Genomic DNA, 27,130 nt, shown 5'->3' on the forward strand with positions numbered 1-27,130 from the left:
TCCTGGGTCAGCATCACTCAAGACCTAGCCGATAAAATATGCCCCATTATCACCCATAAGCTACGCACCTCCCCTACCAACAACAAACCATGGTACACAACGGAACTTCACCAGATGAAGCACAAACTCAGATCCAAAGAAAGAGCTTGGCGTAAAGACCCTACCCCACAGCACTCCTCTTCCTACAAATCCTATCTACACACCTACCGTCTTGCCATTCAGAATGCCAAATGAGACTACTATGCCTCAAAAAATCCATCAGTACACCTTCAACCCTAAAGCCCTTTTCTCCTATTTATTTATTTTATTTAACATTTTTCTATACCGACCTTCATGAAAAAGATTCACATCAAATCAGTTTACAAGGAACTTTGGGGATAACTAAATAACCATTAACAAGACGGCAAAAGGCAAAGTTACATATAACAGGGAAAACGAACTTGGAGGCTAGAGTAGCCGGGAAGTAGTAGGATAGCAAAACTAGAGGATAAATATATGTGCAATGAGACTAGGCAGGGCGTCTAGTCAGTTGGGCGAAGCCTAGTTGAGAGGCATGTTGACGTTAGGGGAAGGCTTGGAGAAAAAGTCAAGTCTTAAGTTTTTTTCGAAACGTCAGAAGGCAGGGTTCCAATTTTAGGTCTGTCAGCAAGTTGTTCCAAATGATAGGGCCCGCTGTGGAGAATGCACATTCTTTGGTGGATGATAGATATGTGTGGCTTTAGTTGGTGGGACTTGAAGGGTACCTTTATATGCTTCTCTGATAGGTCTTGAGGATGAGTAAAGTTTGAGAGGGATCTGAAGGTCTAGTGGTAGCTGATTGTAGATAGTTTTGTGGATTATCGTGAGTGCCTTGTGCAGGATTCTGTATTTTATTGGCAGCCAGTGCAAGTTTCGGAGAATGGGAATGATGTGGGCTCCTCGATTAGTGTTGGTTAAGATTCTCGCCACTGCGTTCTGGAGCATCTGTAGTGGTTTGGTGGTGGAGATGGGGAGCCCCAAGAGGAGGGCGTTGCAATAGTCCATTTCAGAACTTGGAGCTTATAGAAACAGTCCTTAGTGGTGTTGTTGATAGATTTCTTTAGATTCAGGTGATTATCAAGGATTATTCCTAGGTCTCTTACTTGTGTAATCTGGGAGTTGAGGGAAATCTGATCGGTAAGGCCAGAGTGGTCAGAGGAGATTAGAAGGATTTCTGTCTTGGCTGCAATGAGAACCAGATTCAGGCTGGTGAGGAGGCAGTTAATGGAGTTGAGGCAGTTTTTCCAGTGGGTAAGTGTTTTTGGAAGGGATTCTGTTATGGGGAGCAAGATCTGTACATCATCTGCATAAAGATAGTGTATTAAGTTTAGGTTTGTGAGCAACTGACAGAGGGGTAGTAGGTAAATATTGAAGAGGGTAGGTGATAGGGAGGAGCCTTGGGGTATGCTTAGAGTTGATTTGAAGTTTGGGGATTCTTTGTTATTGATCCTGACTTTGAAGCTTCTGTTGCTGAGGAAGGAGTTGAATCATATGAGGGCGTATCCTGTTAATCCGATGTCTGAGAGGCGATTTAGAAGGATGGCGTGGTTCATGGTGTTGAACGCAGCAGAGATGTCTAGGAGGACTAAAAGAAAAGAGAGCCCTTTGTCTAGGCCCATGAGAATGTGGTCTGATAGGGAGATGAGGAGAGTTTCTGTGCTGGATGACTTACAGAAGCCTATTGGTACGGGTAAAGGATTTTGTGTTCCTCCAGGTATTCTGAGAGTTGTGTGTTGACCACTTCCTCTGTGAGTTTGGCGAGGAAAGGGAGGTTGGAGATGGGTCGGAAATTGGAGAGTTCTTTGATGTCCAGGTTGGGTTTCTTCAAAAGGGGTTTGAGGGACGCCGTTTTTAGCTCTTCAGGGTAGATTCCTTGGGCTAGGGAGCAGTTTATGATGTTAGCCAGTGATCTAGAGATAGTGCCCGGGATGAGGAGCAGGAGTTTGGTTGGGATGTGGTCTGCCGGATGGTTGGAAGGTTTCATCTTCTTGAGTGTGGACTCAATCTCCAGAGGGGTTGTAGGCTCGAAGGAGTCGAGGGTGGCTCTAGGGTGAAAAGTGGTGTTGGAGTTAGAGGCAGGAGGGATTGAGTTGGTGGGGAGAAGTGCTAGTGTGTTTGCAATTTTATCCTGAAAGAAGAGTGCTAGCTCATTTGCTTTGGATTGAGCCTGGTCGTCTGGGATGGTAGGGGGAGAGGGTTTTGTGAGTTGGTATACATAGGAGAATAGGGCCCTGGCATCATATTGTATATCGTGAATTCTGCTAGCATAAAAGTCTCTTTTTGTCTGTAATAAGGAGTTCTTGTAGAGATGGAGGGTGCATTTATAATCTGATAGTGTTGAGGCATTGGGGGCCTTACACCATATGCCTTCTTTGTGTCTGAGGTCTTGCTTCATCCGCTTGAGTTCTGGTGAGAACCAGGGTTGTTTTCTTTTTTGTGTCGAGTTGATTATTCTCATCGCTTTGGGGCATAGTTTATTAGCTATAGACGCCGTGATGTTGCGCCAGGATAGCATGGCTGAGTTAGGGTTAGTGGTATCCAGGTTAGGGATTTCTTTGATTAGATATTCACTGAGAGTGTTGGAGGCACATGGTTTCCTGAAGTGGATGGTGGAGTGCGGTTGAGGGAGAATAGGGTTTCCTTGAATCGTGAGGGTAGCTGAAATCAGAGAATGGTCAGACCAGGGGACAGGAATACAGTCTGGAATGTTATTATATGATAGGCTGGAATTTATGAAGATGAGGTCGAGCGTGTGTCCTGCTTTATGAGTGGGTTTATTGATGATTTGTTCAAAGCCCATCGCCCGGAGTGTGGTGAGGAAGGCTTCACAATTGGGGGTGAGTGGTGAGGCATCCACGTGTAGATTGAAGTCCCCTAGTGACTTCAAAGCTAGCGAGTCTGTGTTGATGTGTTTGGCAATAGCTTCTATGAGGGGGGAGGCATCAGAGTCTAGTAATCCTGGCGGAGCGTAAGTTAGAAGAATTTGAATATGGTTTGACTTGAATGACCTATGTCGCAGCCCTCACCAATCCCTCCACTCCCATCATTGCTGAGGAAGAAACCAGCTCGAAATGCGAAGAACTCACCTCTTTCTTTCACAACAAAATAGCTAATATATTCCTCAGGTTTCCCCTTGCTGCTACCCACACGTCCTTCTCTCCCAAGCACAACCACAACCCCCCTCTATGAAAAACTCTCTTGACATCATTGACCTTACCTCATCCAAGGAAATTGAGGCAATTCTCAAAAAATCCAAGCTTTCTTCCCACTCATCTGACACTCTACCCACAAAAACACTTCTCTCTATTCCTACTACGATTGCTCAACCCTTGGCAGATATTATTAATTGCTCACTATCCACTGGCACAATCCCGGATCTCCTCAAACACACTGTAGTCAAACCCCTCTCTTGACCCCAAAGACCCTGCCAACTATCGTCCCATCTCCAATCTCCCCCTTATAGCAAAAATCATGGAGAAGGTAGTAAACACCCAGCTCATGGAGTACCTCGACAACAATAACATACTCCACCCCTCTCAGTTTGGCTTTCGCAAAAATCTGAGCACTGAGACCCTCCTCCTATCCCTCACAGATTTCCTCCTCACTGGCCTTGACCAAGGTCAAAACTTTCTCATTGCTTTCCTTGACATTTCAGCAGCCTTCGATACGATAAGCCATGATATCCTCATCTCCCGCCTTATCGACATCGGTGTCTCTGGTATTGCCCTCCTGTGGTTCAGATCCTACCTCACTAACAGACGCTTCTCCTTAAAACTCGGCCCCTCTGAATCCTCCCTCTTTACCCTATCGCAAGGAGTACCCCAAGGCTCCTCTCTCTCCTCCACCCTCTTTAACATATACCTCCTCCCCCTCTGTCACCACCTATCTGATCTCAGACTTAGATTCTACATCTATGCAGATGATGTCCAAATCATCATCCCCATCCGTGAATCTCTATCTGCCACCCTTTCCTTCTGGGAGAAATGCCTTGCCTCTATTAACACTCTGCTCACCTCCCTCCAACTCACCCTTAATTCTACCAAAACTGAGTTCCTCCTCATCCATAACCAACAGACCCTTACGCTCACCTCCCTCAAAGACTCCCCGCCCACCCACCCCCAGTCCTCAACCCCTTGTACGAAACCTAAGCGTCCTCATTGACCCTCATCTGAACCTCAAGAGCCACATAAAAGGAGGTTTTTACAAGCTCATGGTCATAAAAAAAGCTCAAGCCCCTACTTCACACTCATGATCTCAAAACTGTTATCCAAGCCACCCTTATATCTAAGTTAGATTACTGCAATTCACTGTACCTTGGCCTCCCCTTCTCCACCATCAGACCTCTCCAGATACTTCAAAATGCGACAGCAAGGATAATCAGTAATGCATGCAAATCAGACCATATAACCCCCATCCTCAGAGACCTACACTGGCTCCCCATCCCCTCCCGTATCATGTTCAAGATCCTCATCATCATACATAAAGCTATCTACACTCATAACTCCCTATGGCTCAATGAATCACTTCTACCAGCTCAATCTGCCCGCCCCACTAGAACGCACCTCAAATGCACCCTACAAGTCCCCACACTTAAGAAAGCCGGTCTCTCAGCAACAAGGACCCATGCCCAATACCATTACGGGCCCCACTCTTTGGAATTCTCTTCCTCCCGACCTCCGTCAGGAGCAATGCCCGTTTAAATTCCGCAAACTGATAAAAACCTGGCTTTTCCACCAAGCTTTTCCGGATTAACACTTTTGTCACTTCCTTTCCTTCCTGCCCTCCTCTAGCCCACATAAATCAATAATTTTGCAACCCTGCTCAACCCTCTGTAATGCAGTATAAACCACCCTGTGGACCACGTAATCTCTTTCAGCCCCTTGTAAATTTAATTATAATTTGTTAATCTTGTTACCTCTATCCCCTTCTCTCCTCTCATTTAGTTTGTTCAGGTTCCGCTGTTCGGACCTCTATCAGTTGTCCTCCCCCCATCCCCTGTTAATTGTACTTTCCACCTTTTTGTTATTATGTGAACCGATATGATGTGTACTTTAATGTCGGTATAGAAAAGCTGTTAAATAAATAAATAAGTCTCACTGGCCACAGCTGAACCAGAGCTTCGATCCCTGTGGAGCCAAACTCCCACTGGCAGCTGAAAAACCTGCTCACCTTGGTATTCTTCCACGTTGCCATGAGATCGAACTGGGACTCACCTCACCTGTGCCGAATGAGGGCAAAGGCCTCCACCAACAGCTTCTATTCCCTCAGGTCCAGCTGTTGTCTGCGATATAGTCCATCTGTGCATTGTCCACACCTGCCACGTGCAAAGCTGCTAGTGCTGCTAGATGAAGTTCTGCCCAGGCAAAGAGTTCCTGAACCTCCTGAGCCACAAAATGACTCTTTGTTCCGCCTTGTTGATTAAAATAGGCCACAGACATTGCATTGTCTGAGAACACATGCACTGTACATCCCTGAATCCAAGGAAGAAAGAAAAGCAATGCCCTATGGACTGCTTTTATTTTCAGACGGTTGATTGATCAAGATGCCTCCACCAGCGATCACTGCCCTTGGATTGTAGATCCCTGACATACCGCTCTCAAACTGCTGATGCTGGCATCTGTGGTCATCACCACCCAGTCCGGAACTTCCAGATCCACGCCTTTCTCCAAATTGGGATTCGACAGCCACCACGAGAGACTGGAACTGGATTCTTCCTGGAGCAGTAATGGTAGCTGAAACTCCTCCCGCAATGCATTCCAGCAGGACAGAAGCACCTTCTGAAGAGGTCGCAAGTGAGCAAAGGCCCATGGCACCAAATCTAGTGTCGAGGCCATGGAACATAGCACTTGGAAATAATCACAGACTTTGGGGTCCACCAGATCTCGCAGACAAACCAACTGCAACTTGATCACCCTTTCTGGGGTAAGAAACACCCTGCCTAACTGGGTGCCAAATCGTGCTCCCAGATAATCCAATGACTGAGAAGGCTCCAAATGGCTCTTCCCCAGGTTTATCACCCAGTCCAGGGACCTTAGTCACTCCGTCACCCGTCGAATAGAACAGTGACACTCCAACTCTGACTTTGCTTGAATGAGCCAATCGTCCAGGTATGAATGTACTAATATCTCTTCCCTTCTAAGGGCTGCCGCTACCACACCATCACCTTCGTGAATGTTCTTCGCGTAGTAACCAGCTCGAAACTGAAAATGCTCTCCTAGCACCATGAAGCACAGAAACTTTTGATGGTCTGCTCGGATGGGTATATGAAGATATACTTCCATTAGATCCAAAGAGGCAAGAAACTCCTTCTTGGGCACCACTGCAATCATCGTCCAAACGTCTCCATCCAAAAAAACGCAGCACTCACAAGGCTGCATTGACCTTTTGCAGATCTAAAAAGGGCCGAAAAGAGCTTTCTTTCTTGGGGACCACGAAGTACACAGAATACCTTCCTCGACCCTTCTTCTCCTGCGGCACTGGGATGATGGCTTCCAATCACTGCAGCCATAGAAGAGTGTCCAGCATCACTGCCCACTTGCAGGGCAAATCACAACAGATCATAAAGGCCTCTTTGAGGGGGTGAGAAAATTCTAAGGCACAGCTGTCCCTTATTATTTCCAGAACCCACTGGTCATCAGTGACTCTGGTCCACTCTTTGTAAAAAAGAGGACAACCTTCCTTCAACAGCTTCCAGGGAGGAATGAACCAGGCCACCTTCATTGGATGGATTTTGCACCTCTGGAACCCTAACCAGAACTATCTGTAGCCGGCCTACGTGTCCCCCGAAAGGACTGCTGCCTTCCTGAACCCTGCTTCTGTGTGGATCCAGAAGAACTTCTATTGGAGCGAAATCTATCTCATGAAAACAAACATGCAAGGGGAAGGTCTTCTTACTCCCTCTCTTATCTTCGGGCAATCTATTCCCTTTAGAATCCGCCAAATGCTTCATCACCTTCTCCAGATTCTCCCCAAATAAAAACATTCCTTTGACGGGGAGATTACAAAGCTGCGCTTTTGACCACACATCCACCAACCAATTATGCAACCACAAGAGTCTTCAAGGGGCTATCATGGACACCATATTCCTAGCCCATATCCGAACCATATCATGAAGGTCATCCACAACATAGGCTACCTTCGCCTCCAACTGAGTATCCCAGCCAGAATCAGCAGAGGTCCCCAATGTCTTCTGCTGCGCCTTCTGCACCCAGCACAAACAAGCTCACTGCATTAGGCTAGCAAAGTCCGCAGCTCTAAGGCTCAGAGCCAAGACCTCAAACAGCCTCTTTAACAATATCTCTAGCTTCCGGTCCTGGACATCTTTCAACTGCCGCAGACCCTGCCACTGGGATGGTCGTCTTCTTCATCACCGCCGACACTGCCACATCCACCTTTGTAAGCTTCCAAAGCTCTAAAGTGTCCTCCAGCAAGGGATACAATCTGGCCATAGTCTTGGCTACTTTTAATCCTGCCTCCGGGAAATCCCATTCCCGGTCAATCAGCTTCTTCACCTTCTTCGGCAATGGAAAAGCCTTCGGTAGTCCACGCAGTCCGTCAAATGTTAACGCGCGGCGGTCCCGGCGTCCATGCCTCCCGGCCGACGTCCTCTGGCAGCAACGCAAATCAACGCGAACCACAGCAAGCTCCGCCCACCACGGCGCGTCGGACGTCAAACTGGAAGTTCCCGCGTTTGCGCGGGAACTTCAACTATTTAAAGACTTGAGCCCAGCACAATCTCGCCTCGGCTACAGGCTTGCTTGTGCTGGTGCTCCTGTGGGTTTCTGCTATTGCTTGTGCTCTGACTTGGACTGTTCCCTGGACTTCTCTATTTGCTGCCTGCCTTGATACCGGACTGGACCTGGACTTCTCTGTTTGCTGCCTGCCCTGATACTGGACCAAATCTGGACTTCCCTGCTTGCTGCCTGCCCTTATACCGGACCGGATCTGGACTTGTTTGTTGCTGTCTAGTCTCGATTGTCCAGAGAGACGCCGCTCGCTAGCAACACTACTGGGGTCTATCATCCTCAGAAGGTAAGACCACAGTCTACTGTGGATTCACATTCAAAATCATAACAAATAGCCGAGGCCATGGATCCTGTAGACCTTTCAGCCCTACAAGCCATTCCTGGCTTAGCGACGCGTATTCAGCAACAGCAAGGAGCCTTGGATCAAGTTACAGGGGTATTGGAAAGATTGATGGCTCGAATGGATGCTCTCTCGGTGGCTGCTGCTGCAAACCCAGTTCCCTCAGTGCCCACTCCTCTGATACGATTTCAACCTCCACCACGTTTTAATGGAGACTCTCAGCAATGTCGTGGCTTCTTAAATCAATGCCGGATGCACTTCTCTCTCCAAGCAGCATCATTTCCGACAGATAGAACTAAGGTCACGTTTATTCTGTCCCTGTTGGAAGGACCAGCATTAGCGTGGGCTTCTCCATTTTGGGAAAGAGAGGATCCGTTAATGGACAATCTAGAGTTATTCCTGAAGGATTTCCGTCTGATATTCGATGAGCCGGGTCGCACAACTTCAGCAGCGTCTGATCTACTACAAATCAGGCAAGGGTCTCGTTCAGTAGGAGAATATGCCGTGCAGTTCCGAACCTTGGCAGCCGAATTACGCTGGGGCAATGACAGCCTTACCGCCATCTTCTGACAAGGTCTTTCTGAAGCTATTAAGGACGAACTTGCGGGCCGAGAAATCCCAGAATCCTTAGAGGACTTAATCCGTCTGTCTATTCGACTTGATCTCCGTTTTCAAGAGAGATCTCGGGAACGGGCTAGTGCCAGGTGACCCATTCGACTGGCCCCCTCCTTTCAGAGACCTTTCATGCCTCCTAAAACTCCAGAACCACAGTAAAGAGCCCATGCAGATCGATCACTGTCATTTAACTTCTGAAGAACGTCAACAAAGAAGAATGAATAATCTTTGCCTATATTGTGCCGGCGCTGGACACTTTATCAACAAATGCCCTAACAGGTCGGGAAACTCCAGGACCTAGGACTGGTAGGAGAGGCCTCCCTGGGTCATGCGATTACCTCTCCACAAATACTGATGCCGGTCTCTATAGATCTCCATGGTGACACATTTCATCTACAAGCCTTCCTGGACTCAGGAGCAGCCGGTAACTTCATTGAAGAAAGAATAGTCTGCCAATATCAAATTCCCACTGAACCATTATCGGTTCCGCTCATGGTGTCCTCCGTCTCGGGGCAACCGCTGACTAAGAGGATTTCTCAAATCACCAAACCAATTATTTTCAATACCGGCATCCTACATCAAGAGACTATTCAACTATATGTTCTTCCTTCCTCAGTAAATCAAGTGATCCTTGGGTTACCATGGCTAAGACTCCACCAACCTCAAATTGATTGGGGTACCTTACAACTGACCAAATGGAGCAGGCATTGCCATCAAAATTGTCTGAAACAGATTCGTCCTGTTATGCACACTGTCTCTTGTCAAGTAACCACACCATCCGCATTACCTCAAGTATACGCGGAATTTATGGATGTTTTCAGCAAAAAACAGGCAGAAGTTCTACCCCCTCATCGCACTTATGACTGTGGGATAGATTTATTACCAGATAAAGAACCCCCCAGGGGCAGGGTCTATGCCCTATCAGAACCCGAATCTGAAGCTATGAAGCTGTACATTCAGGAGAACCTGGACAGGGGCTTCATCAGACACTCCTGCTCCCCGGCTGGTGCCGGATTTTGTTTTTTTGTGAAAAAGAAGGATGGATCCTTACGACCGTGTATTGATTACAGAGGACTCAATAGTATCACCAAGAAAAATCGATACCCTATTCCACTTATCTCAGAACTCTTTGACCGTCCAGAAGGAGCACAGATATTTACCAAGCTCGATCTACGGGGAGCATACAATTTAATTAGGATACGGAAAGGAGACGAATGGAAGACCGCGTTTAATACGCGAGACGGTCATTATGAATATTTGGTTATGCCATTCGGACTATGTAATGCCCCAGCAAATTTTCAAAATACGATAAATGACATTTTCAGGGACCTTCTTTACTCCCATGTCATCGTATATCTTGACGACATACTAATTTTTTCCAAAAATGAAGTGCAACACAAAACTCACGTCAAACAAGTCCTCCAGAGTCTCCGAGAGAACAGGTTATATCCAAATTGGAAAAATGTCTCTTTCATCAGCAACAGTTACCCTTTTTGGAATATATTGTATCTCGGACAGGCCTCCGTATGGATCCTGAAAAACTTAAAGCAATTCTGGACTGGCCTCAACCGGTAGGGCTCAAGGCTTTGCAACGATTTTTAGGATTTTCCAATTATTATCATCAATTTATTTCTGGCTATTCTACCTTAGTAGCACCTTTAACTGCCTTAACCAAGCGGGGAGCTCTGAATCGGGTTTGGCCTCCTGAGGCTATCCAAGCCTTTCAATCCCTGAAAAAAGAATTTGTTAAAGACCCATGTTTACAACGTCCTGATCCAGAGAAACCATTTATTCTGGAGGTTGATGCGTCCACCTTAGGTGTTGGGGCTGTTCTTTTACAACCTTGTGACTCCAGAGGGTTGTACACTTGTGCATATTTTTCTAAGAAATTCTCCCCTGCAGAAAAGAACTATACTATCGGGGATCGAGAGTTGTTGGCCATCAAGAAGGCACTCGAGGAATGGCGGCATCTTTTGGAAGGGGCTAAATTTCCTATTACCATTTATACGGATCACAAGAATCTGGCTTATTTATCTCAGGCCCAGCGTCTCAATCCACGCCAAGCCCGCTGGGCGCTATTTTTTAGTAGATTCGACTTCAAGCTACATTTTTGGCCGTCTGAGAAGAACATACGTGCTGATGCTTTATCTAGGAGTTTTCTTCCTGAGGACACTCCTGAATTGCCCCGACATAGTATTGACCCTGCTCAAATAATACTAGCAGCCACCTTCCCTGTTCCTGTGGGCAAAACAGTAGTACCCAAACGTTCCAGGTTACGGTTTTACGTTGGGCCCATGACTCACTCTTTTCCAGACATCCTGGCAGACTTGGAACTATGAAGCTTCTGTCTCGTCATTATTGGTGGCCACGGTGGGCAAGTGACGTCCGACGATATGTTGAATCATGTCCCATCTGTGCTGCCCAAAAGACTCCTAGACAACGACCCAGTGGACTGTTACAGCCTCTTCCAATTCCAGACCAACCATGGACACACATCGCAACAGATTTTATTATGGATCTTCCCCCCTCTGAGGGCAATTCCGTTATTTGGGTCGTCATTGATCGCTTTTCTCGTATGGCACATTTCACTCCTTTACCTGCCTTGCCGTCTGCACCTGAATTGGGCCGATTGTTTCTTCAACACATCTTTCGAATCCATGGCCTGCCCTCTAGTATTGTGTCGGATAGGGGGATACAGTTTACGGCACGATATTGGAAAGAGCTCTGCAAGAAGTTTAAGATAGATCTAAACTTTTCCTCCGCCTATCACCCTCAATCCAATGGGTTAACAGAACGGACCAATCAAACACTTAAGACTTTTTTACGAAGTTATGTCAACCAACGCCAGGACGATTGGGCGTCTTTATTGCCATGGGCAGAAATATGTCATAATAATCATGTTCATTAGGCCTCTGGGTCCTCACCCTTCTTCCTGGTTTTTGGGAGACAGCCACGGATTCCGCTTCCCTTTCCTACCTCTTCCGCCTGTCCGGCAGTAGACCTGGTGGCTCAATCCCCATTACAACAAGCGACCAGTAAGATGAAGGAGCAAGCTGATAAGAGAAAAAGAAGGGAACCACCACTTAAACCTGGAAATTTGGTGTGGCTTAGCACACGAAACATCAAGTTACGCACTCCTTCCCTAAAATTTGCACCTCAATTTATTGGACCCTTTCCGATTGAAAAACAAATAACTAGGGTGTCATTTAAACTTCAGTTACCCCAAACCTTGCACATTCATGATGTATTTCACATCTCATTATTGAAACCAGCGATCCTATCTTGGCCCTCTAGAAGGCTTAAGCGGACAATCCCATCTGTCTTACCGGATAATTCCCAATATGAGGTTAAGGAAATCCTGGACGTTCGACGATCAAGGGGTACTTTACAATATTTAATCTCCTGGAAGAATTATGGCCTGGAGGAGAATTCATGGGAACCGGTCCATAACATACAGGCTCCTCGCCTAATCCAGGAGTTTCATAAACGTTTTCCTTGGAAACCTCGCCCTCGGAACAAAAGAGAGGGCCTTTGCGGGGGAGGTACTGTTACCTCGCGGCACGCAGCGGTCCCGGCATCCATGCCTCCTGGCCGGCGTCCTCTGGCAGCAACGCGAACCAAAGCAAGCTCCACCCACCATGGCGCGTCGGACGTCAAACCGGAAGTTCCCACGTTTGCGCGGGAACTTCAACTATTTAAAGACTTGAGCCCAGCACAATCTCGCCTCGGCTACAGGCTTGCTTGTGCTGGTGCTCCTGTGGGTTTCTGCTATTGCTTGTGCTCTGACTTGGACTGTTCCCTGGACTTCTCTGTTTGCTGCCTGCCTTGATACCGGACCGGACCTGGACTTCTCTGTTTGCTGCCTGCCTTGATACCGGACCGGACCTGGACTTCTCCGTTTGCTGCCTGCCCTGATACCGGACCGGATCTGGACTTCCCTGCTTGCTGCCTGCCTTGACACCGGACCGGACCTGGACTTCCCTGCTTGCTGCCTGCCTTGACACTGGACCGGACCTGGACTTCTCTGTTTACTGCCTGCCCTGATACCAGACCAGATCTGGACTTGTTTGTTGCTGTTTAGTCTCGACTGTCCAGAGAGATGCCGCTCGCTAGCAGCACTACCGGGGTCTATCATCCTCAGAAGGTAAGACCACGGTCTACTGTGGATTCACATTCAAAATCATAACATCAAACATTGGGTTTAACCCTCGTTGTCCAAATTCTCCTGCGCAACCTTGATCCCCAGTCTTCCAGAACATGGGTGATGAGAGGTTGCAACTTCTCCTTACAGAACAATCTCACTACCCTAGGATCATCCCCTTCCACAGAAACATAGAAATGATGGCAGAAGAAGACCAAACGGCCCAGCCAGTCTGCCCAGCAAGCTATGTACTTTTTTTTTTTCACATACTTGTTACTCTTGGCTTTTAGTACCTTTTAGTTCTATTTCCCTTCCACCCCACCATTAATGCAGAGAGCATTGTTGGAACTGCATCCAAGTGAATATCTAGCTTAATTAGGGGTAGTAACCGCCGCAATAAGCAAGCTACACCCATGCCTCTGTCCACCCAGACTATGCAATTCGGACCTTGTTGGTTGTTGTCCATATACAGATCCTCTTTTCTACATTCCCCTTGCCGTTGAAGCAGAGTGCTATGCTAGATATGTATTGAAATCCAAGTATCGGCTTATTTGGTTTTGGGGAAGTAACTGCCGTAACAAGCAAGCTACATCTCGCTTTTTTGTGAATGCAAAACCTTTTTTTCTTTTTTTTCTTCCACATTTCCTCTTGCTGTTGAAGCCCAGAGCAATGCTGGAGTCTCACCAACCGTGTGCATGTACATTGAACAAGGGCATTATCTCCAGGTAGTAGCCCTCATTCTTGCGAGCCACATTAACAATCAACAAATATTGAACAAGCCTAATAATTGGTAATACCTATAGCCTATGTCCTAACCGGTAAATTTACATACTCTTACCCACCCCTCTGTTTTGTTTTGTTTTTTTTGGAGACGGCAGCCCTCCATCCTTCCGCTCCGTGAAGGTGGTATACCATTAGCATCCCGCTCCGTGAATGCCACTCCAGCCTTCCGCTCCGTGAAGGTGGCACACCGACCACTGGCATCCCGCTCCGTGAATGCCTCTGTGGCTACTGCCGCTCCGTGCAGTGTTCTGCCGCCTCCTCCCACCCCTGGCCTTGTGGGCCAGGTTATTGCTTATGCCAGGCCTTCATTGGGCCACCCCCCATGCTTAGCATATATCCATCCCCATGCTTTCCCCCTATGCAAAGTCCTTGGTGCTCCTCTCCTCCCCTTCCCCTGACACCAAAACTTCCCTCCTATGCAGCGACAAATCTCCTTATGCACCGGTGAGGACTCTGTGTCCGCTACTTTTCGTGGCTGTGACAACTACCCCCCCCCCCCCCCCCCCCCAAGTCCTATAATTTGGGCTTCAAGGGCTGCTGCTTCTCCCTTTTGCTGCAACAGGAAAGGAAAGTCCATGAGAGGAAAGTCCTCAGCATTCAGATCACTACCCACCAGGCCAGTCGCAGGATCCACACCCTAATCAGCACCCTGGTCAACACGCGGATCCTCCTGAGGATTGTCTCCATCAGATTCTTCAAAACAGTACTCCTTTACCTACTCCCAATCGTCCCAGGCCCAGCAGGTGAAGAATGCTCCCCTGACCTGGAAGGCGTCTAAGCTTGAGGCTTCTTAGCCATAATATGAGACTTCTGGGTGGCTGACCACTTACCCGCCACTTCCTTCTTGGCGAAGTAGGCTTCATGAAGCAACAATACAAAATCAGCGGAAAATCCATCACGGTCCCTGTCTTCTACATCTGCCAGGCCCTCCCCTGATTCCACTGCCACCTCGCTACCTTCTCCAGACGCCTGCTGTACTGAGAAAGTGGGGGAGAGGAGTCCCTGCACTCCCTATCCATGGCAGGCCTCCTGCCATGTGGAGACAAAATGGCCACAGTCTCTTTCAACTCCCCTAGGCCCTCCTGGGCAGGACCTGCAGAATGGGTGCAGCATCCACTTAATGAACTCTCTGCTGAGGCCCCTTCGCCTCCAGAGGTACAGCTAGGGCTGCATTAAAGCACTTTCGCCTCCCCCTGCAGGCCCGATAGATTTTCCTACACTCCACGAGAGGCGGCATGAAAAGAGACATGGTCAAAAATAACTCTGAGCAGCAGAAAAGCAGCTCAGACGCCACTGCCGACACTGTCTGGCCCCAGATGCTGAAATCACATGAGCCGTGCACACCTTCCTCCTTACCTCGACCACCGCTGCCGAGAAAAAAGCCTACCCGACACTTTTTTTTCCTTTACTTAAAGAAACAGCCCCCAAGCAACCCAGAGAAACAAAGGGAAGTTATACTTTCCTGCTTTTGGGTACTCCTGGCTGCTGCAGACAACCGGACTAGGTAAGAAGGCTTCAGGGGAAGCGAGGGAACCAGCACTCCTGGCTTTCCCTCCTCCTGAAAATCAAGGGTTGATCCAGACAGATTTCAAACCCTCTGCTTGCCCTGCTCAACCAGCAGGATGGCCCACAAAGAAAACTAACACCTCTCTCCTAACTTTACTATTTTTTATTATTTTTTTTAACTAAATTCAGACCGCATGTTTGCACCTCTACCATCTGCTGGAGACAGAGAAATACAGAGGTGGTATTCTCGATTAAGCCTGAAAAGGTTTTATTCTCTTCCTGCATCATCTGGTAGGGGTGCAAAACCCACTTGTCTGGACAGACCTGGGGTATGAACATGAACAGAAATTTTAATCTCAAATGAACCAGAAGCTTGCAACAAGCCCTCAAGATGTATTAAACCTGCAAAAAAAGTATCCCAAAAAAAAAAGTCAATAAAAAAACACCTAAAGAAAATAATGTGGGTAAAAGGTACATTGTTTTTATTTTAGCCTACCTGGCTAATATTTTATGGACTGTCCTGCAAGGAACTTGTTTAAACTTCTTTTAAAAACTCTCCTATGCTAGCTGCCTTGACCATGTCTTCTGTCAAAAGATTCCACAACTTAATTGAGTGTTGATTGAAAAAGTACTTTCTAAAATTTGTTTTAAACATGCGGGTTGATAATGTCCCCTTATTTTAGTATTATTTGAAAGGATAAATAACCATCCCTCATTTACCCATCCGACTCCACTCATGATTTTAGAAACTTCTATCATGTCCCTTTTCCGCCATCTCTTTTCCAAGCCAAAGAGCCGTAGTCTGCATATCCTCTCATCATTGGAGAGCCATTCCATCCCCTTTATCATTTTTGTTGCCCTCTTCTGCACTTCCACTAGTTCAGTTATATCATTTTTAAGATGGAACGATCAGAACTGCACACAATACTCAAAGGTGCAATCACACTATGGATCAATATAAATGCAATATGATATTCTCTGGTTTATTCTGAATTCTTTTTGGGTCATTCCAAACATTCTATTTGATTTTTTTTTACCACTGCCACACAATGAACTGAGAAGTTCAATGCATTGTACATATCCTTTTCCTGGATGGAGACTCTGGGTATTTAGTTATTTGCTATGTTTCCATGGAGATCAGAAATTAAATGAACTACTTGCCCTTTAGAAAGAGTGAAAGCCTTGTTACTTGGCCATATTTGTTTTCAGTAGAATGAATAAGCAACGTATCCATCTAAGCAGCAGCCGCTGAACAGTCAAATATTCAGCAGCCGCTACCTAGCCAGATAAGTCCTACCTTATCCAGCTAAGGAGCTTTTGAATATCGACCTCATTGTGCCTATAGACTCAAATAATGCTATGCATTCTAACTTTCCAATATTTTATTTTTCATATTTCTAACAGTTGCATAAAGACATTTTAAAATATATTTTTCATTTGTATTTCTAATTTTATTTGTTTTCACAACTTGCTTATTAGCAGATGACATGGGCAGTATGGGGTCAGTCATATCTGTGTGCTCTTTACTTAAATTCACCTGGGCTCCTTCAACCTTTATCACAGCTTCTCTTTTGCAATATGGAAGAAACTTCCCTCCACACCAGACCCTTCTGAGCAACTACTGGCTTTCCATTAATCAATAATAGAAAAATAAGTCTCTTGGGAGGGAACTGTGAACCCAGGATCAACCTTGGTCTTCAGAAAATCTAATTCTCTGTTGGTCATTAGTACTCTTTCGGAGTCGATACTTTTCCTACTGACCTCCTTAGCAGCTTCTGTTTGTGTATGAGTTATGACATGTAAACAAACTGAAATAAAAAATAATTTGTAACCACTGGTATAGAAAGTGTTATTAAAAGATCAATAGCATGAGAGGGCAATAAATCTACAGACGTTTATGGGAATCTCTCTCATCAAAATAAATATATATATATATATATAATACAGATATGCAGCTACAGCTACAAAATAAATAACATTTAAAGAAAATCATTCAACTTACTCTTCTTTGATTTATGAGTATGTCAAGCAAAAGTGACATAGGGTCTGATTCAGTAAGCTTTTTTTCACAGAGACAGAATGGGGAAAAAAAGCCTTAGTGAATCTGGCCCACAGTACAACAAAAGAGAATAAACCAGCAAGATGAAGAATAAATGAAAGTCCTTTGATATTAATAAAGTACAGAAGTGGTTAGAATGAGGAAGGACATGTAAGGGAAAATTTAAAAAAAAACCTCTTAGAAGGATGTAAAAGGATGACACAACAATGCAACAACTTACACTAGCCTTATGTGTGGATGAGAAAGGGGAAACGGAATGAACAGGCAGAAGATAAGAAAAGAGCATCAAATGGTACCTCAATGCTAGGACACTATTTGTCAACAAAACTACATCTTCTCCTTTTTCCAAAGGCACAATCACCCATGTGTGTAAGGTAACAGGAAGTGACCAAAGCAAGCATGCACACAAACAGGACAGGTTCCTTTTTAGTGTAAAGTGTACTAAATTGCATGCCTATGTTGAGCTATATAGTTATGCAAGCTGCCAAAGATGAAAACCCAATATGCTGCAGAGCCTACATATCCCAGTTCTAAAGTATGTGAACCTACTGCCCAATATGAAAGCAGCATGGATAGGACTCAGTTCGGACACATTACATTTTGGAAGAATGTGATTCAAATGCTAACACTAAGACCTCTCATAGGTATGTCGCATGTCTGTAAAAGAATAGCAAATAAATTCACAGTTCAATATAAGGTTACCAACAATACTGACTGTTTGTTGCCATCTCCAATCCTTGCATGAAGGTCCCTTTGATACATGAACAAATTGTTCAAAGCCCAACATGCCGCCTCCTAGATTTATAAAAGAAAGTTTTCAGTTGAGAGTGAACATTTGAAAGCTATATTTTTTCTATCTTTTATGTTTGTTAAATGTAAAGTTAACTTAAGTTTATTTAATATATTGATATGTTACTATGTAATTTTATTCATACTTTTATTATTTTATTTTTTACTTTCACTTTATGAAAGTTTAGTATAGGAAAATTAGTTCTTACCTGATAATTTTCGTTCCTGTAGTACCAAGGATCAGTCCAGACTGTAGGGTTATGTCTCCCTTCCAGCAGGCGGAGTCAGAGAGAAAAGTTCTAAGAACTTCCCATATCCCAGGGTGCCTCCTGCGATCCTCCAGTATTTTGAATAACAAAGCAGAGACTTATGAAAAAAGGATAATCAATGACTAGATCAACTATATATATGAACAGATTAGTTACATAACAAGAACAGATACGTAACAATCTTCTGAGTTTCCTAAACCTTGTATAGGAAAAAGGATTAAAAAGAATGCAAACTAAGAAAAAAAAAACAGTAGTAGTAGCAGCAGACTCTCCGGAAAAAAACTGGGCGGGTGTCTGGACTGATCCTTGGTACTACAGGAACGAAAATTATCAGGTAAGAACTCATTTTCCTTTCCCTGTACATACCAGGATCAGGGATGGTCCAAGAAAACAAAGAGGTAGGCGATCTATGATACCGTCAGGTGAACACAAAAGGAATAGATGCCGTTATCTTTTCCAAATACTTTATTGATGTAGAGACGTTCCAGATAAATTGCCCGACTCTGGCCGAGTTTCGCGGCCTTCTAGCCGCTGCCTCAGGGGCTCCAAAATTCAAATCATTAATAATGTTTGATCCACTCAAATCAGATAATGTGCCAACGATGATAAAACAACTTCACAACGATGGGTCCAAACACAGATTTGTGTGTAAACCGCAGTCTCTGCTATGCAGCTAATCATACCAGGATCAGTCCAGACAGTAGGGATGTACCAAAGCTGCCCTAAATGGGGTGGGATCCGGAGAGTCCCGCCCTCAGCACACTACTGCCGAAAGAATCGACGTCTGGAGCGTGAACATTCAAACGATAATGCTTGGCAAAAGTGTGCAAAGATTTTCAAGTCGCCGCTCTACAAATTTCCTGAGGTGAAACACAGTGACTCTCGGCCCAAGACGCTGCCTGAGAGCGCAACGAATGCGCCTTCAAACCATCAGGAACCGGGCGACCGCTACCAATGTATGTCGAAGCAATGGCTTCCTTCAGCCAACGTGCAATGGTAGCTTTAGAAGCCTGATAGCCCTTCCTAGGACCGATCCATAGGACAAAAAGGTGGTCCAAAAGACGAAAAACATTAGTGATCTCTAAGTAACATAAGAGTACACGGCGGACATCAAGTCTCCTCAAGTCACGTGATTGAGGAGAAGATTTATCTAAATCTGGAAAGGCTGGCAACTCAACAGACTGATTGAGATGAAACACGGAAATCACTTTGGGTAAAAAGGACGGCACCGTGCGCAATGATATACCCGAATCTGATATTCGCAGGAAAGGTTCACGGAAGGACAATGCCTGAATCTCTGAAATGCGTCTAGCAGAACAAATCGATATGAGAAATACCGCCTTGAGCGTTAGGTTCTTCAAAGTTATTCGTTTAAGGGGTTCAAAAGGAGGGGTACAAAGACCACGAAGAACCAGATTCAGATTCCACGATGGACAGAGAGCCCGGATTGGTGGTTTCAAATGTTTGGCCCCTTTCAAAAAATGCACAACATCTGGATGCGTAGCGATAGACACACCATCCGTCTTACCTTGCAAACAGCCTAGCGCCGCAACTTGTACGCAGAGCGAATTATAAGCCAGACCTTTATTTAAACCGTCTTGTAGGAACGCCAAAATGTCCACGATCGTGGCTTACGAGGAGACATGCCGGACACGCTACACCAAGTATCAAATACCTTCCAAACTCTAACATAGGTGAGAGAAGTAGAAGGTTTTCTCGAAATGAGCAGGGTCGTGATAACTGCGTCCAGGTAGCCTCTTTTTTAATTGTCGCCTTTCATAAGCCAGGCCGCTAGACAAAGGTGAACCGCCTGGTCTAAATATACCGGACCCTGCCGAAGGAGATTGTGGCGGTGACCTAGGCGGACGGGACCGTCAACCGCTAGGTTGATGAGATCCACATACCACGGTCTGCGAGGCCATTCCGGAGCGACGAGAATCACTGAACCTTCGTGAGATTCTAATCGCCTCACGACTTTTCCTACTAGCGGCCATGGTGGAAACACATAGAGAAGGATGTCCTTGGGCCATGGGAGAACTAGTGTATCCACCCCTTCCGCTCCATGTTCCCTCCTTCGACTGTAGAACCGAGCTGCTTTCGCGTTGACGCGTGTAGCCATCAGGTCTAGTCTGGGTGTCCCCCACCTTTGGGTGAGTATGCTAATTGCCTCCTCGGAAAATTCCCACTCTCCGGGATCTAGGACTGACGACTGAGAAAGTCCGCCTGAAAATTGACCACGCCGGCTATGTGAGATGCCACTAGGCGGCGTAGATGAGATTCTGCCCAGGTCATCAGCATGTCTGCTTCTATGGCGATGGAACGACTTCTCGTGCCGCCTTACCTGTAGATGTACGCTACCGTCGTGGCATTGTTGGAGAGAACTCTCACCGACTGATGCTGAATCAGTGGCAAAAATCTGCGGAGCGCCAGTCGTACCGCTCTCGTTTCCAAATGATTGATGGACCATTTGGCCTGTGAAGCTGTCCACTGACCTTGTGTCGATTGCGACTGGCAGACAGCTCCCCAACCGAAAAGGCTGGCGTCCATTGTCACTACTATCCACTGTGGACTCTCCAGGTCCATCCCCTCTTGCAAGTGACGTGGTATCAACCACCAATTCAGACTGGACCGAGCCGGCTCCAGAAGGGATAGAGGTAGATGAAACTCCTCTGACTTGGGATCCCATCTGGAAAGAAACGCCCTTTGCAAAGGTCTTAGATGCACAAAAGCCCAGGGGACCATATCCAGAGTAGATGCCATAGAACCAAGAACCTGTAAATAATCCCATACCGTGGGTAAAGGTAGATCCAAAAGGCGACGAACTTGCGACATCAGTTTGAGCATCCTGTCCTGCGAGAGAAAAACCTTTCCCACAGCCGTATCGAATCATGCCCCCAGAAACTGCAAGACCTGTGTCGGAATTAGGTGACTCTTGTTGAAGTTGACTACCCAACCAAGGACATGAAGACGATGCAGAACCTTCTGTATTGCTAGTCGGCAAAGGGTCTGTGACTTCGCTCGGATGAGCCAATCGTCGAGATAGGGATGAACTAAAATCCCTTCTCATCTGAGGGCCGCTGCAACTACCACCATCACCTTGGTAAATACCAGAGGCGCAGTTGCTAGACCGAAAGGGAGGGCTCGAAACTGGTAGTGCTCGCCCAACACCATGAAACTGAGATATCTCTGGTGGGCTTCCTGAATCGGGATATGAAGATAAGCTTCGGCCAGGTCTAAAGAGGCCAAAAATTTGTCCTTGTGGACGGCCACAATGACGGATCTCAAGGTCTCCATGCGAAACAGAGGCACCCGAAGCGCCTTGTTGACTGCCTTCAAGTCTAGGATTGGACGAAAGGACTCTTCCTTTTTGGGAACGATGAAGTAAATAGAGTAACAGCCGGTCCGATATTGGGACAGAGGGACCGGAACAATTGCTCCTAGATCCTGCAAGCGATGTAAAGTCTGCCGTACTAGTTGCTGTTTTAGGAGAGAACCGCACGGGGATACTAGAAAAAAAATCCTGTAACGGGTGTGCAAAATCCAAAGCTTAGCCTTGTTTTACAATATTGAGAACCCTTTGGTCTGAGGTGATTTTGACCCATTCCTTGTAAAAACGAGAGAGATGTCCTCCTATCTCTGGCACCAAGGAATGGGTCGGCGCACCTTCATTGCATAGATTTGGAGGATGCAAAGGTTTGGGAGCTGTTAGTACGGAGAGGCCGTCTCCCACGAAAGGAATGGGCCCAAACCTGGGCCCTGGAAGGCTGTTGTCGTGGAGAAAAGGATGGAATTCTACCAGTTCGGAACAGTCTTTGGCCCCGAAAACGGCCCCTGAAGGTACCAAAAGAACAAGAGGAATGAGGTTTGTCCTCTAGTAATTTATAAACTTTATTATCTCCCAAGTCCTTAATGAGCTATTCCAACTCCTCTCTGAAAAGCAAGGTTCCTTTAAACGGAAAAGAACCCAGGCGAGATTTGGAAGTTGCATCAGCCGCCCAGTGGCGGAGCCAAAGAAGTCTTCTAGCTGAAACTGCAGAAGCCATTGTGCTAGAAGAAGTAATTAAGAGGTCATATAACTCGTCAGCCGTATATGCTACCGCTGATTCCAAACGATTGGCTTGCTCAAGTTCTGCCGAGGGTAAGACCTGTGAAGTAAGTAACTGTTGAACCCACCGAAGGGTAGCCCTCTGCATTAGGCTACTGCACACCGCTGCCCGTACACCTAGAGCGGAAACCTCAAAAATACGTTTAAGAAGAACTTCAAGTTTCCTATCCTGAAGATCTTTGAGAGCCGTGCCTCCCGTGACTGGAATAGTGGTGTGCTTGGCGATGGCAGAAACTGCAGAATCCACCTGAGGGACCTTCAGCAAGTCCAGAGATTCTTGTGGGAGTGGATAGAGTTTATCCATTGCCCTAGTAACCTTAAGACTAGCCTCCGGAACATCCCATTCTCGAGTAAGCAATTGATGAAGTTTAGGATGAAAAAGGAAAGCTCTAGGTGGGGCTCTAAGTCCTGCAAGAACAGGATCTCCGGGAGTAGAGTCCGCCACTGGCTGTGGCACTGGAATTGCAAGCTCCTCTAAAACAAAAGGAATAAGAGGATCTAACTCCTCTTTGCGAAACAATCGCAATACTTGAGGATCATCCCCTTCCACCAGAGCTGATTCCATAACCCCCCTCATCCACCGTATCACCCGAGGCTCCCAGGAGAGGGTCTTGTAAATCAGCGTCCTGATTCACAGACTGCAGATGTGGAATAGGTCCCTTTGTATGTTTGGGCACCTTAGCGGGTGGTGGCTGATTACCCTCAACATCTGCTGTAGTCTCCAAATATGCCTTGTGCATTAAAATAAATTGAGAGGAAAATGGATGTCTTGAAAACCGCCCCCCCCCCCCCCCCCCCCCCGGGGGTAAAGGAGACTGAAGAGGCTCATGTTCCTGGAAAATTGATTGTTCTGGGCTTAAGGCAGGAGGTGACAACACCGGAGGTAGTTCCCCTCCCCCCAACTGCGGGCCACCGCGATCATCGGGGAAATCCAAAATGGCCACCGTTCCCGTGTGATTCGGGAACGGGGCCGGCCGAGGCAGGGGAACTGGCAGAGAAGTATTTGAACTGCGTGCACGCGGCAATGGCCGTTTTCTGCCTGCAAGAGGCAGATTTGACGGCCCTTCACCGCCGGGAAGACAGCAAAAAAAGAAGCTGTCTCTGGAGAGCCACACTGCCTGCTCTCCACAGGCAGAACATCGGGAGCCCCGCGGCATTACAGAAACAAGAAGAAAAAACTACAAGGACTGAAGAAAAAAAACTCTGAAAATTACAAAATTGTAATTAAATACTTGCTTGTGTCTCAATAAAACTTAATTTTGCCTTGAATACTTGTAGTCCTTCATTTATTATTAATTTTTTTTTTGTACACAGTTAATGGAGCTTTCTCTTCAGGGGAATAACAACCTCCCTGGAATATAATAAATAACTAAGCTCCCTTCAGAGGAATTAAACTTCTCTGGAATTGAAGGGGGGAGGGACCGGCCCACCGGTAAATCCCCCCTACCCGGGAATGATAGGGGTCCTCCGGGTGACAAGGCTTACAGACACAGCACCAATTTCACTTTTTTTTTTTTTTTTTTAAACACAAAAGTAGATCTAGTCAGAGATCAGCCAGGAACAAAAAATCCCTTGACTGGAAATAAAAGTAAATTCACTCAGCTGACAAAAGGATCAGAACCTCAGGGGATGTCTTCCTTCACCTGCTGGAGTCAGAGAAATACTGGAGGATCGCAGGAGGCACCCTGGGATATGGGAGGGTCTTAGAACTTTTCTCTTTGACTCCACCTGCTGGAAGGGAGACATAACCCTACAGTCTGGACTGATCCTGGTACGTACAGGGAATTATTATTTATATGCTCAATGCTGTAAACCGTTTTTGTTCAAATTTATTTGCTAAAGACGGTATATAAAAAGTCTTAAATAAATAAATAAATATATTCATAGTTATGCACATATTTTAATACAAGAATTCTGTAGCTCTTCCTCAAGTTTTTATTTTGGGAATTTTTCTTTTTTTTACTAATAAGAATTGCTGAAGTCAGACTGGTTCATAGGCAGTATTGCTAGGCTTCTCTTCTTACAGCCTCATAGCTTAGCTGTAAGAAGCGTAGCACTGGGAAATCACATAACAAATACAGAAAGAAAGATGACTAAAGGAAAAAAAATATCTGAGACATGCACCAGCAGTCATATTTAAACTGGATCTTCAAAAATTATTCTTAAACATTTTTCTACTAATTCTGAGAAACATGCGTGAAAAAAATAAATTGGATTACAGAGTTATGGGGCAGAAAATATCTTATTCAAATGCAAGAAGGAACTGTAGCTTTAAACTAAATACAAGGGGCCCAATATTCAAAGAAATACTGTTATCTAACTTATCGGGATATTAATTATCTGGATAAATTAAAATGGTTGTTCAGCAGCTGCCACTTAGCCAGATAAGTTCTACTTATCTGGCTAAGTAGCAGTGGACTATCTGTTTATTTATTTATTTAATAGCTTTTATATACCGAAGTATAGCACGCTGCCTTCACTCTGGTTTACAGTATAACAACTTATTACATTTAATAACAGTAGAACCATGTAACATATTGGAACTGATCACCTTAAAACAGTTTGTTAAACAATAGTACTGAGCAAGGTATTACAGTGGACAATCAGGTAGTGATTAATATGTCGTATAAAAACTTGGGAATTTCATCAATCGCTGGGAGAGTTTAAATTTCTCTTACTTGGGTAAAGTTGGAACTGAAGGGAAGAATCTTATCAGGTAGAGTGGTGAGATGCAAAACAATTGATTAAATAAGAGTAACTAATTTAGGATAATTTATGTAATTTATGTAACTTATTTGGATAAGAGGCAATTGCTAGTAGCGTTTGAATACTGACCTCTTCCTATTTTGGGACTGGCCAGTGACTGTTTTCTTGGGTTCCTTTAACAGTTTTGTCAAATAAGGCTAATATACAGGCTGATAACACTACAGTGCGCTCCACTGGAGCGCACTGTTAACTGCCATTTGGACGCGCGTTTGCGACGCGCTAGCTTTACCCCTAATTCAGTAAGCGGAAGTGGTGGCTGTCAGCGAGTTTGACAGACGACGCTCAATTTTGCCGGCGTCGGTTCTCAAACACGCTGACAACCACGGGTTCGGAAACAGGACGCCGGCAAAATTGAGCGTCCGGTTTTCGACGCGCTAGCTTTACCCCTTATTCAGTAAGGGGTAATAACGCATTGAAAACGCGCGTCCAACCCCCCCCCCCCCGAGACTAATGTGTTGATGGCCCTATTAGTCATTCCCGCGCGATACAGTAAGTAAAATGTGCAGCCAAGCCACACATTTTACTTTAAGAAATTAGTGCCTATCCAAAGGTAGCAGTAAAATCTGCTTTTCTGTGCACCCTCCAACTTAATATCATGGCGATATTAAGTCGGAGGCCCCTGCTTCAGACTCGGTTATTTACACTTTTGAATAATAGAAGGACTAGGGGGCATTCCATGAAGTTCGCAAGTAGCACATTTAAGACTAATCGGAGAAAGTTCTTTTTCACTCAACGCACAATAAAGCTCTGGAATTTGTTGCCAGAGGATGTGGTTAGTGCAGTTAGTGTAGCTGGGTTCAAAAAAGGTTTGGATAAGTTCTTGGAGGAAAAATCCATTAATGGCTATTAATCAAGTTTACTTTAGGGAATAGCGCCTGCTATTAATTGCATCAGTAGCATGGGTTCTTCTTAGTGTTTGGGTAATTGCCAGGTTCTTGTGGCCTGGTTTTGGCCTCTGTTGAAAACAGGATACTGGGCTTGATGGACCCTTGGTCTGACCCAGCATGGCAATTTCTTATGTTCTTATGTAAAAGTTAAAAAAAAAAAAAAAAGTAAAATGGGCCCGCGGCTCAAAATCCGGACACTCAATGTTGCCGGCGTCCGGTTGCGAACCCGTGGTTGTCAGCGGGTTTGAGAACCGACGCTGGCAAAATTGAGCGTCGTCTGTCAAACTCGCTGAAAGCCGCCGCTTCCGTCAAAAAAGAGACGCTAGGGACGCGCTAGTGTCCCTAGCGCCTCTTTTTACCGTGGGCCCTAATTTAAATAAATTAAGTTACTGAATCGCGCGCACAGGAGAGCGGGCGCTGTCCCGCGTGGTTTACTGTATCGGCCCGATAGTATCTTATTTTTACTGATGCCTTGATTTTAACTGGCTAAAATTATTAGATGATAACATGTGACCTAAATAAGTCTTAAGAAGTTTACTATAACTTCAACTGTAAACATTACTTCCAGGTTATCATTAAACCTATGTAAACATGATGATATAGCAGAGAGTTTAGGTACTGTTATATAATTACACACTCATACAGATATATTGCAGGTTGAGGTTAACTGTCCTACCCAGTTACAAAGAACAGAATTCCCTGCACACAGTGCTGCTCTCCCACAGATCTGCAATCTACAGTCACTGTTTTTGGCTGGGGACGCAAATGGTAGTACGATTAGGAGTAGCTGTTACGACTATGGCTGCTGTGCAACCGCCTCACCACCAGGGGTCCCTCAAGTGCAGGCTCTCCTGGCTGGCCCAATCCATCTGCTCTATGTCCGGGATGTTCCTTTATAGCCCTGCCTACCCTAGACTCCAGTGCTTCAGCATTGAGCTCGTTTGGGCTCCCTGCTCTAGCCTTCCATGCCTTGCTGTGTGTGGCCTTCGGGCCTTCTGCCTTGCCGTGTGTGTGTGGCCTTCGGGCCTTCTGCCTTGCCTTGCGTGTGTGTGGCCTTCGGGTCTTCTGCCTTGCCTTGCCTTGCCGTGTGTGTGTGGCCTTCGGGTC

The 27,130-nt window shown here is 45.8% G+C and overlaps 1 protein-coding gene across 2 annotated transcripts in view; it reads right to left on the reverse strand.

Annotated features, from left to right (window-relative positions):
• The window catches only part of LRRK2 (leucine rich repeat kinase 2), a 584,366-nt gene that overhangs the window by 476,149 nt on the left and 81,087 nt on the right, over positions 1 to 27,130 (reverse strand). For both annotated transcript variants that reach the window (XM_029617357.1, XM_029617356.1), the window contains one exon: positions 17,923 to 18,002. In XM_029617357.1, coding sequence (XP_029473217.1) covers positions 17,923 to 18,002 — 80 coding nt within the window. The remainder of the gene's footprint in view (positions 1 to 17,922; positions 18,003 to 27,130) is intronic.

This window comes from Rhinatrema bivittatum, chromosome 9 (assembly GCF_901001135.1).
Source record: "Rhinatrema bivittatum chromosome 9, aRhiBiv1.1, whole genome shotgun sequence".
NCBI lineage: Eukaryota > Metazoa > Chordata > Amphibia > Gymnophiona > Rhinatrematidae > Rhinatrema > Rhinatrema bivittatum.